Source organism: Cynocephalus volans, chromosome 17 (genome assembly GCF_027409185.1).
Source record: "Cynocephalus volans isolate mCynVol1 chromosome 17, mCynVol1.pri, whole genome shotgun sequence".
Taxonomy (NCBI): Eukaryota; Metazoa; Chordata; class Mammalia; order Dermoptera; family Cynocephalidae; genus Cynocephalus; species Cynocephalus volans.
Window position 1 is genome coordinate 41,163,664 of NC_084476.1, and position 16,173 is coordinate 41,179,836.

A 16,173-nucleotide genomic window follows, 5' to 3' on the forward strand; every position below is an offset into this window, starting at 1 on the left:
CTGGGCTGGCTGAACCCAGAGTCCGCTCTCCTGAGCCTGGGTGCACGTCCGAAACACCTCGGGTCCCGCGGTTTTCTGAACCACGAGGCTGCAGACGTCTGGCGCCTGCGCAGATCCTCACTTCACCCCTAACCACCTCCCTATAAATACAGCCTCTTTCCTGTCGGGGGCCAGACAGATCTGAGGTACAGATCTCCTGTCTTCTCACATGGCCACCTTGTGAATAAGCTTTTTTTTTCTTTACTGCAAAGACACGTGCTTTGGTAATTGGTTTCCACTGCAGGATGGCAAATGAACTGCACTGGGTTCAATGACACTGTGCCCAGGCTGAGCCCTCCCCTCCCCATGCTCACCCCGCTCCATCTCCCTCCACCAGCCTGACTCCCGGCCCCTTCCTCCTCTGCACCTCTGCGCCCCAGGCCTCTCTCTCTGAGTCCTTCCTGTGGCAGCCACATGGCAGGGGCAGCCGTCTGGGTACCCATAGAGGTCAGAGCCCCCCTCGGGCTCAGTTCTGTCCCCCAGACAGGCGGGTCCTGTCTCAGGGCTGGATGCAGGCATTTGTCCAGCAGGCTCATGATCTTGCACCCTTCAAACCACACTCTTTAAATATGGCGTGGCATTTATTCCATGGTCATGGATTTTCTACGAATAAGGGAGAACTGATTTCTGTGAATAGAAACTGAATTTCTCTTTATTTGTGTTGAAAACAAGAGCTTCGTTACGTGCTCTGAATGTAACACAACATTTTAACTTTTTTGGAATTATGTTACAGTTCATGATTTTTCTATCATTCCTGAGTGAGGGAAGTCACTCACAAGCTCTAAGAATAGAAGTGACCTGTTACAACACAGCAATAAAGTCTCATTCGAAATACGTTTAAAAGTCTTCTTTCTGACTTTCCTGTTAATAAAACATCTTGTACTTTCTGCGACTCTTATTTTCTGTTTCCTTTTGTGGTTTTGCAAACAAGATTTGGAAAGATCCATAAAAGGATATACATTTTTGATTATAAAATAAATCACGTGTTCCCAAGAACCAGTTCTCTGGTTTCAGAATTTCAGGGCTGATTTCAAGCAACTGGCCAGGGGCAGACCTCAGGGTTGGGCTCTGTGCAATGTGCAAAAATACTCAATCAGCAGAGCAGATAAGAAGTGATTTCTAAAAATGTCCTCTTTAGGACACTGCTTCCTCTGATAGCAAGGGAACCAGTTTCATTGGCACACTGTTTACAATCAATTCCAGTGGATGTTTCCATGCCCAGTGCCTGAGCAGAGCTGGCCCACCATGCAATCCGACTCTGTGTCTGTTCACTCACTCCTCAGACTCCTCCTAAGTCCCATCCTGTGGGTGGGGCCCAACTGAGCTCTCAGGGCTGACCCCCACCTGGTCCCGACCAGGGATCCCCCAGGCTGCAGGGTACAGCAAACCAGGGTGGGTGGAGAGATAAGAAGTTCTCAGGATACAGGAGGGGAAGGACAGGGAGACGGGCCCCGGAGGGGTCGGATGCCAGAGCAGGTTTGCTGGCGGGTGGGTGAGTCTGAGCCACCAGCAGAGCAAATCTTGAGGGACTGTTAGGCCTCACATGAAGGTCCAGAAGTCCCGGGCACTTGGTGCTGGCTGGGCATGGCGACTGGGCCCCGTGAAGAGAGAAGCCTCCTGGCGAAATGTGGCCACCGTGAAGCTGTGGCCAGGGCCCCCCTGAGGATTCTGGGTCTTCGAGTCACAGCTGAAGCAGCAGAGGATGCAGGTGATTGCCACAGTGACCACAAACAGCACCCCCACCATCCCAATCACTGCCATTTCCATGGCGTTCCTGTGTGGCAGCTGATCCGCTGAGCAGCCTTGGGTGGTCTCAGAGCCTTAGCTCCCCATCCGAAATAGGGGGCTGTTGGGGATCTCAGGTGCCCTGTGCTCTTCTGACCACTCTCCCTTGGTCGTCTGAGAAAATGCTGGCCTGAGGTCCTGGGTCGCACCCAGCCAAGGCTATCAGGTGCCCCCACGTGGCCCTACTGCCTGGATCTCAGATGATCTCCATATAATTTCTAAGCCTCAGACCAGGCCTCCAAGAGCTGAGGTCAACTCCACCGGCAGTTCCCAGAAGAAGTGGCATCCTGGAGGATGTGAGCACAAGACTCACTGGACACAGTAGGGTGGGGAGGAGGGGGCAGAAGACATTGTTCAGAGGGAGTCTGGCCAGCCCTGACCCACTGGTGACGGCTACGTATTTCAAGAGCAAGCAATTGTACACTCAGGCAAAGGACAAAACACTCCCCTCCTGTGGGTCCAGGAGGAGCCCGTCTCCTCCCCTGGAAGGACCTTGGGCCAGTCCTTGAGTTAGCCTGTCTGCTGCCTGTGCTGGGGGCAGGGACACAGGTGGGAAGGAGTGCCAGCTCTGGGGAAGGTGGGGGACAGTCACAGGTCACCACAGGTGCCAGGAGACCTTGGCAGGAGCTGGGGGCAGGAGCACGTTGCATTTGGCCTCCTTTTCTGCATGGCTTTGGGAGAGTACATTTAGATAGGGCAGGGCATGCTCCAGCCCAGGGAATCCCAGCCCCTTCAGTGACATACAGAGCGGCCTCTCCACCCTGAGGTCTCAGGAAAAACCCTCTTCTGTGCCATTCTCGCCCAGCCCTCTTTGCTGCCTGCTCAAGCCCACTGCTCACACTCAGGTTCTGTGACGACTTACCCTGGGCTCTCCGAAGGCCAACCCTGGCTGCACATGGCTGCACTTGGCGCTGTGGCCTCCTGGCCGGTTTGCCGCCCCAGGGGCCATGACGCTCCTCCCTGGGGCTGCAGCCTTGGTCCTCCTGGAGAGTTGGCTTCAAGATGTCTGAGCACTTCCTGAATCCCTTCCTCCAATTGTGAGTGAGGACCCAGGACCCGCACAGCTGCCGCCCCTCTTAGTGACAGCACTTACCCCGCCCCCCCCACACACACCCTCTGCCATTCTCGCCCTGCCCCCTGCCGGGGGGTCAGGAAAATAAGCCAGGCCCAGGCCGCTGAGTTTGTCTGCAAAGAGGGACTCCATCCTGGCCCTCACACCCAACATTTCCTGAGACCCCCACCACTTCCAGAAAGGAGACTGGGTTATTAACCCCGCTTTACCCATATTCTGAGAAAATGGAGTAATGAGAAACAATAATTCCAGACACCCAGCACAGCCAGGCATTATCTCACATTGCAGGCAACCCTGTGTAGTGACGGTGTCTCCATCTTACAGATGAAGATGCTGATAGACCCAGAGGTTAATGACTTGCCTGTGGCCCATTGCTTATCAGTAGTGGTAACTAGAGCACCAGCTGGCCCAGGAAGAACGCCCCACCTTCCACTCAGCTCAGTGCTCTTTCCAGGTACCACATGACCACAGAGCGATCACCTGATTGATTCTACAGTTTGACTGATCAAGGTGTAAAAGCCCAGAAAGGGCAGAGGGCTGGCCCAAGGTCACAAAGCCTGAGTTCTTTTCAATTTCTCCAAGGTCCAGGGGAACTTTCTTTACTACCAGCATTAGGAATTGCCTACATACAAAATGGGACAGTCGCTTTACAGATAACATGATGCCCTGTCACATGCTCACTCTGGACCTTTACTAAGATGATTGTGCGGTCTGGGCTCTGGGCTCCTCCTCCATATGGAACACGCTGTGACAGGAAGCCAGACACTTTGGATTATTTGTAGTAAGTGGACAACCAGAAGCAGAGAGAAACAAACATGATGAACCAGTCTGTGGTGCTTGTGGTTTCGATTGAATTACCAACATCAGCTAGGTATTTGGGTGATAGAGGGCACCAGGGCACTGTGTTTCAAGCTTGATTATTTGTGCCTATGACTTCCGTTTGCCTGTTCTTTGTGGGTACGTGTAGCTCTAGGCCACATGCAGTAGGCATGAGTGGCTCAGCATTTTTAAACTAAAATAAATAACAATGCTCAGCCCTGTTATCTTCTGCCTTGTGCGAATATAGGTTTCCTTTTCCACTTCCAAGATTTGGTGGAAACCTCTTACCCTTCTTTGATTCATCTGTAAAATCAGCGTGGAGATGCTTCAGAAAGGGGCAGGGCTGGAGGTGGGCAGACTGGGAGGCGGTGGCAGGAATCCAAGCTGGGGATGCAGCTGGGCCAGAGCAGAGCGTGGGGAATGGGGAAAATTAACAACACATGGCGACCCATGGCCCACCCCAGAAGTCCAGTGTGGCTGTCAGTGCGAATTTGCCTTCCTCTCCCCCACCCCAAGCCCTCACATAGAATCCACTGGGAAACAGACAGGAAAGAGGACGTTCTGTTCCAGTGAGTCATCAGGACCCTAGCTTTCTGGCCTGTTCTCAAGCCCCTCCCCACTGCCTTGCCTGGCCCAAAGCCCCCCACCCCCCTTCCTACCCCAGTTCACAGGCACAGGCTGAAGGCCTTAGAATGAGATTTCCTTCCTGGCTGTGGATTCCACCAGCTGTTCCTAGAGCATTTGGGAACATGCTTCAGGGCTTTAGCAAGAGGGAATCTCTGGTATCCATCCCATTTTAGGGAAGAGGAAACTGAGACCCAGAGGAGTCAAACAGTCTCCTAAAGCTACCCAGCTCCCCAATACCACATCCTCCAGTTTAAAGAACCCCACCCTCTCCCTCCCACCCCCACCACCTCTCACAGGCACCAGTGGAGCAGGCTGGTTGGATACTTAAGGCTTCGATAAGAAACCCTGACCCAGTTACCAAGGAAACACTAAACTCAATGCAACCCATGAAGTGGGGAAAGCTATACTGGTACAAGGCAGAACATAGCAAGGCTGAGCATTTTCCATGGGTCCCAGAGCTCAGTCTGCTTGGACCTGGTCCAGAAAGAATACTAGAGGTAGAGCCCTGGGGGGGGGGGGGGGGGCAGTCTAGCCAGCCTCAACCCTCCTCTCAAGGCCCTGAACTGTTCCCCAGAAGGATAGAGCTCCGCTAGTGCACAGAGGGCCCTCTCTGGGCAGGGCTTCCTGCAAACCCTCCCTGAGAGCTCAGCAGAGCCCACTCACTGCTCCCTCTCCACAGCCAGCGCCTGCGTTCCAGGCGTCAGAGAGGCAGACACAGGCCTGGCAACTCCCTTCCTCCCACTGTGTTGCAATCAAGAGCCTCTTCACAATAGCCTCTTTGTGGTTTTTATTTTCTTGCAGTAATGCACCAACAAATTGACTGTGCAGCCCCATACTGCCTTCTCCAAACCCAGGGGCTTTCTCAGGGTCCTTCCAAGCTACCCCCTGCCAGAGGCCTGCAGCTGCCTCATGAGGAAGTCAGAAGGTGAGACTTTACATCCACCTGTGTGCTGGCTCTGTCCAGACACACCTTGTCACTTCTAGGGCCACTGGGAGTTACAGTCACATGGTGGGATATCCAGCAACAAAGGACCACCCTGGCTCTCAACCCCCAAACCCTCCATTGTCCACAGGGCCACGCCAGGTGTTCCTCAGTCCTCCAAATGCACAGTACACTGCGGTGTAGTATGCAAATGAGCCCGAGCAGGACCCATGTCACAGTTCCCTCATTCACTCCAGAGATGCATCCCTCTACACGAAAACATCAGAGTCCACTGATCCACAGGCATCAGCGGCGGCCTCGGTGAGCCTGGTGGAGGGGGTGGTGGTGGCGGTGGTGATGGAGGCCCACACTGGGCATGTGAGACACATGGCCAGGATGATGATGGTGGTGAAAGGGTCTTCCATGGCCCCGGCCCTGGCCCCGGAAGAACCAAGGCTGGGCCAAACGGACTCGGTTTCCCCTTGCAGTCGGATGGTTCCTCTCCACATCCTGGGCCTGCCGTCTGTGGAAAAGGCAGGTGGCCAGCAGCAGCAGCAGCAGCAGGATGGCCACAGCGACGCCTGCAATCCAGCCCACAAGGGTCGTGCTCCCCAGGACGCCGTGCATCTGGGAGCTGGACAGGCCCTCTCTGGCCGGCAGCTCCTTGCCGCTTCCTCCCCATCAGCAGCCTCTGCTCAGCCCTCACAGCCACAGATCACTCAGCTCCTGCGGGCTGGAGAGCAGCCAGGGAATGTGGGCGAAGCCTGTTTGGACTGTTTAGACTGGAGCTGTGGCCAAGGACAACGCCAGACAGCCATTAACTCCAGAGAGGCTGGCGGGGAGGCTGGGTGGACAGTGGAGCTGTCAGGCAGGGTTGAGGGAAGAGCTCTGAGTCCAGAGGTAAGAGGTCAGGGCCTGCCCCACCCTGCCACCTGGCCGAGTGGACAGGCTTACCACGACCCATCTCTGGGCTTTAGTTTCTCTTGTAGAGACAGTATAGCACAGACATTATTAACATGGGCTTTGGAGCCACACAACTCACTACCTCTGTGACAGCGCACAGTCACTTAACCTCTCTGTGCCTCAGTTTCCTCATCTGTAAAATGGCTAATCATAGCACCTACTTCATATTGTTTTCTGAGGATTAAAGGAATTAAGATATAAAAAGCGTGTTGCCGTTGATATTACGGCAATGAAGTTTGGACCAGAGTACTTGGGAGACATTGTCATCTGAATGTCTTTGATCACCCATCCTGTAGCCCACAAAGTCCTCCAGGGCTAAAAGTCAGGTTCTGCCAAATGAATTATCCTGAGCTCAGTGGGCTTTGGGAGCTCAGTGAGGCACCACAGGCAGATTTTCATCATCCAGGGAGGTCCTTGGTCCTTGTCTGGAAGGCAAGAGGTGTCAGCCTGAGGTGGCAGGGAGGCAGGAAGGAGGCACTGAGCTCAGAGAGGCCAGCCCCCAGTCCCAGCTCCCTGATTCCCAATTCAACAGTCTCAACTGGCCATGAGTGGCAGGCTCCTAGCTCTGTCCCACCCTCTCTGCCCAGCAGCCATGGATGCCATTCCTGCCTGGTAGAGAATTTACAGGGCAAGCAGGGTCTGAGCAGTCCCCGGCTCTCCTCTTCCTCGTAGTCCCGAATCCCCTCTATCCATCATAGACAAGCACTTGCCCCATCCAGCTCACAGGTCTCGGGGACAGGTGCTCACTCTCTCCCTGGCAGCCCTTTCTGCTGTGGGCTTCTTGGACTGTTCTCGAAGCTCTTCCTCACATGCAGCAGGGCCTCCCATAGCCCCAGCTCTGCATCTGGGTCCCCAGGGGCCTTCCAGGCTCCTCCTGGGCTTGTGCTCATCTCGCTGCCACCTGGAGGAATGTTTACAGAAGCAGCAAGGCTGGCTGAGCTCTGGCAGCACCTCCATCCTGTGACCTTGGGCAAACCCCTTCCCCTGACCCAGCCTGTTTCATCCTCTGTAAAAGTCCCAGGGCCAAAGGTGACCTTCAGGGACCCTTCCTTCTCCGACTTCAATCCCAGCTGAGTTCTCTCAGGGAGGCCTCAAACCCTTGTGAAAATCCTCACTGGATGAAAAGGCTAAGCATTCCCTTCAACCAAATTGGGCTCAGGGGACAGCACGTCTAATGAATCCTGGGGCTTCTTTGGCTCCCAGCAGAAGCCACTTGAACTTTTAATGATGCTGGAGTAAGAACTCCTCCTGCAGACTTCTGGGGCCCTGGGAGCCCAGCTGCCTTCCCCTAGGGGGAAGGTACGGGGGGAAGTCTGCTGTAAGGAGGAAGACAAGGGAGTCAAACAGGAAACTTTATTCTTCAGAACTCCAAGGATATTCCAACTCCACACCAGCAGCTGGAGTAGGGGCAGGGCCCTCCAACCCATGGACTTGAAAAACTTCAGACAGTGCAAAAGGCCCTTGGAAGCACACAGACCCAGCCCTCACTGAGAGATGGGGAAACTGAGGCCAGAGAAGGGAAGGAACTTGCCTAAATGCCCCAGCTTTATGGGCTATTCTGTCAGCAGGTAAGCAAAGACACTATTCCTGCGTGAGGAGGCTGATCAGAGCAAGAGTCTAAGATAGCTGGGACCTTCCACAGAGATAACAGGAAGACGATGTGTAGATGTGGATGAGTCTGAGGGGCAAGTGGCTACGTCTAGGGATTCCCTGCCTCAGAAAAGCTGTCCCATGGCCTTGTGGTTGTATTTCTCCCACAGGGTTGCATCTTCTGCACCCTCCACAAGCAGCCTTCCTAGCTGAGGTTCCGGAGTTCCGGAGCACATGGTTGGCGGGTAAGTCTTTTGAAGCTCATGTCATTTAGTTAATGACCATGCTTTCCAGGGTGCACAGACTCATGCACGTGCTTGCAGGCGTGTGTATACCTGTAAACTAACACTGCTCTGTGAGCAAACTCATGCACCAATAATTGTGTGCCCACACACTCACATACATATGCCAAGTACATACAAATTCCAGACAGGTTCACAAACTTGTGCTTGTCTAGCTGCAGGTGGTTCTTGCTCGTCCAGCGATAGCAACCACGTTGTTTTCACTAGTTGGTGGCACCACCTAGTGGTGACATTGTAAATAAATCAGTTCTGTATTCTGAACTGTCCAAAGTTATAGTATCCTGATTTTTGTTTATAGATCATAATTTGAGCCCATGTATTTAGTTCCTCTCCATTCCAAACTCCCACTGAAATGGCCAAAGAATTAAAACTGAGAAGATACTATTCAATGCTGGAGATCAGTAAAGAGTCACATTACTGGCCCAGAGACTGTAAGGAATTTCTACAAGATATAGTGCAAATGGAACCAGGTTGATTTGGTCCAGTATTGTCTAAGGAAGCAGTGAAAAGTATGCATTTCACTGCATTCCTGGGAAGCAGTGAAAAGTATGCCCCAGAAGAACCTCCCTGAAGCTCTTCAATAGACAGCCAGGACTAGGAACAAGGGTGAGGTGGGCACAGGCAGAAAATAAATTGCAGAGAAGTTGGTCACGGCTCAGCCCACCTTTTGGTTTGCACAGAAAAGCAGGGACATTGGCCAGCAGGTTCCTAGCTATGTGCTCATGCCAGTTAGAGAAGGGAGACACTCCTCCATCTAGCCTTAGGCTGCCTCAGCAAATACTGAAAAGAAGTTGCCCAGGACAGCAGCAAACTTCTCTTCTCTTCTCAGAAGTTCTTTCTGCCCTAATCATGGCCAGTTGGGCCTCCCAAACTAGAAAATTAAATTTCTTCTTTCTCCATTGCCCAGAACCAACATGCTTGAAAATGATCTACATAATCTTTTATAGAACCCATTTCAAATGCCAATCCCAAAAAACCCTAGATCTAGGCCCCTCCATAAGGTGAGCCAGTAGAGAAAAGTTACTAGACATAAGAAAAAAGATATAAAGTATTATATCCTTACCATTTAGGGTTACTAGAATCTAAGAAACTGAGAAACAGAATTTCCTAATTTACATTCTAAATAAGATTCCAAAGGTCAGTCTATGTATGAATGTGGAAAAATATGCAAAAACAGGAAATATATTTTCAGATTAAAAACCAAACTAGGGAAGACTACTTTGAGAACCTTACCCATAACTCAGGAAAAAAATAATAAAGAGATTAAAAGAGAAAGAAAGACAGGTCCAGAAATCAAATATACTTATATAACAGACATTTCAGAAGTAGAGAACAGAGCCCATGAAGAAATTATCATTAAAGAAATAAAGAAAATTTCCTGACCTGAAGAATTAAGTCTTTAGATCAAAAGGTGCACTGAGTTCTAGGCAAACTGAAGAGGCCAGATGATCTAAGTATATCCAGGTGAAATTTTAATGTTAAAAGAATAAAGAAAAGTAAAATGGTATAGCCACTGTGGAAAATAGTTTGGCAGTTTTATACGAAACTAAACACACTCTACCATACAAGCCAGCAATTGCACTTCTTGGAATTAAATCAAATGAGTTAAAAACTTATGTGCACACAAAACCCTGCATACAGATGTTTACAGCAGCTTTATTCATAAGTGCCAAAACTTGGAAGCAACCACGATGTCCTTCAGTAGGCGAATGGATAAACAAACTGTGGCACATCCAGGCAATGGAATATTATTCAGCACTAAAAACAAATGATCTGTCAAGTCATGAAAAGACATGGAGGGACCTTAAATGCATCTTACTAAATGAGAGAAGCCAATCTGAAAAGGCTCCATACTATTGAGTGCGACTATATGACGTTCTGGAAAAGGCAAAACGATAGAGATAGTACAAAGATCAGTGGTTGCCAGGGGCTCGGGGGAGGGAAGGATAAATCACAGAGGATTTTTCAGGGCAGTGAAACTATTCTGTGAGACAGTATAATAGCAAATCCATGTCTTTATACATTTGTCAAAACCCATGGTATGTAGAATGTTCACTAAGAGTGAATAATACAAACTATGGACTTTGGGTGATAATGATGGGTCAATGTTGGTTCATAGATAGTAATAAATGTACCATTATGGTGGGGATGTCGAAGTGGGAGAAGCTGTGTTTATACATAGGGGCAGGGGGCATATGGGAAATCTCCATAGTTTCCACTCAATTTTGCTGTGAACCTAAAACTGCCCTAAAAAATAAGGTCTGTTTAAAAAAAGAAAAAGAAAAGGTTAAGGAAAATAATCCTACAAACAACAACAGGAGCTATTTAAACTGTTGCAAGAATAAAGAGACCTTCTTTTATTTTTTAATTTATATAATTTACTTCATAAAACTAGCATAACCCTGATATGAAACCTGACAACCATAGCACAAAATCACTACAGAATCATCTCAAAATTCTAACAAATAAATAACATATTTATATCCCTAGCAGAATATTGAGAGACTTACACTCCATAATCAAGTAAAGTTTATTCTAGGGATGTGAGGGTGGTTTGATATTTTTAAAAATCTATTGTTGTCATTAATTACACAAGTAGGTTGAAAAAGTAAAACCATATAATCATCTCAACAGATGGCAAAAGGCATATGATAAAATTCACTATGCATTCCTGATAAATATTACAAATAAAAAAATACAAGTGTACTATTAGGAGGACACTCTTTAACACAATTAAGAGAAAAAAATATCTCAAACCAGTAGCCAACATCATGATTAATGGTGAAAAAAACATGCGGCATTCCCATTAAAAACAGGAACAAGCTAGAATGCTTACTCTTACCATTTATACTTACCTTAATAAAATTAAACAACAGCATACAATAGAAAGTAGAAATATTAGAGATAATGTGATTGCATATCAGAAAAGTTAAAAGAATATACTGGAAAACTGTTAACACTAATAAGAACTAGGCAATTTTAAAATAAAAATACAAAAATCAGTGATTTTCCTAAATAGTAGTAATAACTAATTTGAAAACATAATAGAATAAAGACATCATTGAAACTAACAAAAAGATAAAATTCCTAAGAAAAAACTTAAGAGATACGAAAGACCAATGTGAAAAAAAAGGCCACACTTTGCTGAGGACCAGGCAGGAAGGCCTGAATAGAGGACGCGGCGCCACACGTGTCTGACCAGGAAGAACCCACGTTCTAAGCCTCAGGCTTCGCCTCAGTGGATACTGATCAGGTGAAATGTGAAAACAGCCTGCCACAAGCATCTATTGAGTACGTTGTTATATGTGATATAGAGACAGTATTTTGAAAAGCATTACACTGCCTTTTTATTTTGCCTTTCCAAATACGTGAGCTTCCTCCTAGTTGGTCCAAGGCATCCTTCTAGAGAGAGATTTGAATTATTACAGAAAGAATATGCCATCTTTGACATTCAAAATAGTCAGCACTATTTGCCTTTGCTTTGCAAGTCGAGACATTTTCCTGAACAAACTTTGTAAATTCTTTTTTCTCCCCCATTTAACATATAGATGCTCCCCAATTTGCACTGGAATTACGTCCCTATAAGCCCGTTTTAAGTCAAAAATGTAGTAAGTCGAAAATGCATTTAATACCCAAATAAAGCCATCATAAAGTTGAAAAGTTGTAAGTTGAACCAGGGGTCTTTCAGAACCAAGCTAAGGAACCCACCTACGGAGTTCTCCTGTGATGCAGAAGGCTGCCCCATCCCACACGTGACAGCCAAGCAGCAGAGGCGTGAGGACACTAGATGGAGGCTGTGATAGCCAGTCCCCAAGGGATGACGGGAAGGACAGAGAAGAAAGACTAATACGCGAGGCAGCCCCTCACCCCAAAAATAAATGAAGATACGGCAGGGTGGGGGTAGAGATAAATAAACTGAGACACTGATGTTATTTGGATGGGAAGTATGGGCTACAAAATCTACAAAATCTGTGTATCCATGAAAATGTGACCTCATTTGTATACACCGGGTGGTTAGTACTGAAAATGTTCGTGTTGCAAATCGAAACATACATAGACAAAAGTCTGAAGAGCTACGCGGTGCAATGTTAACTGTGCTTCTCTCTGAGTGGTGCGGTTACAAGTGATTGACTTTTACTTTGGCATTTCTATATTTCCAAAACTTGCAACAGTGAACATTTTGCTTGTATAATAATAAAAGCAACAAAAGTTATAGTGCCTTTAGAAAAACATTCAGAAACCATGCCCACTCAAGTAGAACAGGTCTGAATCCTAGCCAAGTGACCCCACTAAAAATGAGAGCAGCCATCCCCAGAATCATAAACTCAATTGGTGTCATCTTAAAGATGCCACCAAGTGGAAGAGATGTCCCAGATTAGCTGTCCTTAGGGATGTGTGAGAGCCAGTCAGTCCAAGACTACTGCTTTGCCCCACTGCTCCTAGATGGCGTGTCCATGGGCTTTTAGACATGCTTATGTGGTGAACACAGTAAACTCTCTTGAGCCTCAGTTTCCCCTAATGCACAACGAGGGAAGGAGTGGAGACAGATTGAACCTGTGCAGTCTAAGGTTCACTGCTCTCTGACTTTCCCAGTCTCTGTAATTTTCTGAAACCATCATCTAAAGATAATTGTGACACATATTCATTTATTTAACTAAAATCTATTGAACCAAGCTCTGTGTTACATGCTGAGTCTGAGGAGAAAAAAGACACAGTCCTTGCCTTCCAGGAGCTTTTTACCTAAGACAGGAGACGGAAATATAAATCATTACAACACACCGCGTAAATTCAGGGACGTTCACAAGGAAAGCACAAAGGAGAGTCACTCATAAGTAATGCACTCCTTTCCTTTTCCTCCCCAAATGACTATTTTAATAATTGCTACAATACTTACACTTTTCACACGTATCTCATTTTAACCTCACAACAAACCTATTATCATCATAGTACACATGAAGCTGGGTCACACGGTAGTAAAGGGCAGAGCCAGGATCAATCACAGCCCGCCTCCTATTCAGCACAGCATTGTGCTAGGCTGAGAGATGAAACTGAACAGGAGGGATGCCTCGCTCAGAAAGCTTGCTCTCTGGCGGAAAAGAGAAGCCCTGTCTTCGCGAATCCACAGGAGAAGAAAAGGAAGAGGAACAGGAAAGAACCTTTCAAGGACCTTTGCCCTGAAATTTGAAAAACTCCTGATTAGGCTTTTGTAGAACAATGTTCAAAATGATAATAGTTACCTGAGTGGTTTTTTAACCTATCCTACACAAACACACACAAAAAGTCTCCTGAAAAGTGGGCAATAATCAAAAAGCAACATGGTTGGATAGAAAGATTTATATGTGATAAAGCCAATGTAGCAAGTGGTTAACAATTGTAGAATCGAGGTGTTAAGTAAATGGCTATTCGCTATACAATCCTTTCAACCTTTCTATATGTTTGAAAGTATTCACACACATCCCCAAAAAAATGTTGGGAGAAAAAAGTAGGCAATAGTTGGGGGTGGGAGAAAGTAGGTGAAGAGGGTTTTCTGGTTCTGTCCAATATGGGAGCCACTAGCTGCATGGCTGGTGAGCACTTGAAATGTGGCTAGTTTGAGTTGAGATGTTCTGTAAGTGTAATATACACTCCGGATTTCAAAGACTTGGTACACAAAAGAATGTGAAATATTTACTTCTTTTTATCTTGCATAGATGTTGAAAAGATAATATTTTTGTTTTATTGGGTTAAATAAAATATATCAGTAAAATTCATTTCACCTGTTTCATTTTACTTTTTAAATGTGGCTACTAGAAAATTTTTAAATTACATAAGTGGCTTGCATTGTATTTCTTTTTTTTTTTTTTTTTCTTAATTTTATTTTGTCGATATACAATGTGGTTGATTATTGTGGCCCATTCCCAAAACCCCCCTCCCTCCTCCCTCTCCCCCCTTCCACTCAACAATGTCCTTTCTGTTTTCTTGTCGTATCAACTTCAAGGAATTGTAGTTGTTATGTCTTCGTGTCCCCCCCCGTTTTTTTTTTTTTTTTGGTGTGTGTATGTGTGTGTGTGTGTGTGTGTGTGTGAATTTATTTATTTTTAGCTCCCACCAATAAGTGAGAACATGTGGTATTTCTCTTTCTGTCCCTGACTCGTTTCACTTAATATAATTCTCTCAAGGTCCATCCATGTTGTTGCAAATGGCAGTATTTCATTCGTTTTTATAGCTGAGTAGTATTCCATTGTGTAGATGTACCACATTTTCCGTATCCACTCATCTGATGATGGACATTTAGGTTGGTTCTAACTCTTGGCTATTGTAAAGAGTGCTGCGATGAACACTGGGGAACAGGTATATCTTCGACTTGATGATTTCCATTCCTCTGGGTATATTCCCAGCAGTGGGATAGCTGGGTCATATTAGATCTATCTGCAATTGTTTGAGGAACCTCCATACCATTTTCCATAGAGGCTGCACCATTTTGCAGTCCCACCACCAATGTATGAGAGTTCCTTTTTCTCCGCAACCTTGCCAGCATTTATCGTTCAGAGTCTTTTGGATTTTAGCCATCCTAACTGGGGTGAGATGGTATCTCAGTGTAGTTTTGATTTGCATTTCCCGGATTGCATTGTATTTCTATTGGACAGTGCTACATCTCACAGCTGGTGCTCTGGACCAAGCAAAGATGAATCAAACACAGTCACTGAACTCAAAGAGCGGAAGGTCTAGGTCCTGGGAACCTAGCTGAAGGTCTAGGTCCTAGGTCCAAGACAGACCTGAAAATGTGAGATGATTTCAGCACCTTGAGATCTCAGTGACTTTCTTGCTTGTGGGTGTCAACTTGGTGCTTTTCGACTGGGCTTGGGACACAACCACTTTCCTAGAGAACATTTGGAAATATGTGGGGCATTTGGGGTTGTCAAGATGACTGGGTCAGCATTTAGTGTGCAGGATCCAGGGACGGTAAAAATCCTGCAATGAGTGTGACAGTCTCACAGGAGGAAGACTTGTCATTTGCCAAGAAACCCAAAAGTAGAAGAAAGGTAACATACTTGTTTGTACCCTCTGGTTGAGAACTGAGGCCTGTTCTCCAGCCCACATTGGGGCAATACCATTATTTCTATGGAGGCAAGAACAAGGAACTTCCTGGGATACTGAGTCACATAATCTAATTCCATGACTTGTTAGGGGTAGGAAAAACACCTGGGACAGTCAGGGACACCCAAGGGCTTGGCTCCTAGCAGGAAGCCTGTCTGGTTATGAAGACTGCCAATAGCAGGGTTCAATTAGCCCAGCCTAACCGGCCTTCTTGGAGGCTATCCCCAGAGCTCAACATGCCAGCCTCCAGCATCAGGCCCTAAAGTGCCACAGCCACAGAGCATTTTGGGGGGTGCCCAGTGAAAATAAGTCATCCCTCTGATCTAATCTCAGGGGCCGAAGCTGTGGGAGCTGGGAAGTGTGTGGGGGGGTATCCCACATAACTCAGGTTGAAGAACTTGGAGGTGCCAAAACTCAGAAGACCCTAGATAGCCTTGGTTGAGGAACAGGTAAGGGTATAAGGACTCAGAGGAGAGGATCACTGTCAGCTTGTGAAAGGATCAGAAGGTCCTTTCCAGAAAAATCATATTATCATCTCAACAGATACATTAAAAATATTGGATAAAATTCAACCACTATTTGATTTTTAAACTCTTAGAGGAAAAAATCAAACAAAGAACTAATTTATTATGTCTCCATTTGGGTGAAAAATAAAGGGGGAGTGTGTGTGTGTGTGTGTGTGTGTGTGTGTGTGTGTGTGTGTGTGTGTGTGGCCATTAGGTTATGAGCAACTAGGTTATGAGTTAACATGAGCAGGAGGGAGATTTTGTCTGCATATCCTTTGCCACCTTTTGAATATCACACCACAAAAATAAACTGCCTATTAAAATGTTTTAATTTAATAATTAAATTTGTAGAAATTCTTAGCATACTAGGAATAGAAGGAAGCTTTCTTCCTGATAAAGGACATCTGAAATAAGACATCGTTCTTAATATTGATATTTGAAAGCCCTTCCCTTAAGATCAAGAGCAAGATG

General features: G+C 46.9%; 2 protein-coding genes across 2 annotated transcripts; both read right to left on the reverse strand.

Moving 5' to 3' along the window:
• Nucleotides 1-1,578: 1,578 nt before the first annotated feature.
• SPAAR (small regulatory polypeptide of amino acid response) lies at nucleotides 1,579-1,806 on the reverse strand. The gene has a single exon (XM_063081621.1). The coding sequence runs from the start codon at nucleotides 1,804-1,806 to the stop codon at nucleotides 1,579-1,581; it is 228 nt and encodes a 75-aa protein (XP_062937691.1).
• Nucleotides 1,807-5,131: 3,325 nt separating this feature from the next.
• HRCT1 (histidine rich carboxyl terminus 1) lies at nucleotides 5,132-5,891 on the reverse strand. The gene has a single exon (XM_063081489.1). It carries the CDS (start codon nucleotides 5,889-5,891, stop codon nucleotides 5,571-5,573), a length of 321 nt encoding a protein of 106 aa, XP_062937559.1. The 3' UTR covers nucleotides 5,132-5,570.
• Nucleotides 5,892-16,173: the final 10,282 nt, after the last annotated feature.

Excerpts from the sequence above, each read along its gene's own strand:
- SPAAR (XM_063081621.1), bottom strand. The coding sequence starts at position 1,806 with ATGGAAATGGCAGTGATTGGGATGGTGGGGGTGCTGTTTGTGGTCACT.
- HRCT1 (XM_063081489.1), bottom strand. The coding sequence starts at position 5,891 with ATGCACGGCGTCCTGGGGAGCACGACCCTTGTGGGCTGGATTGCAGGC.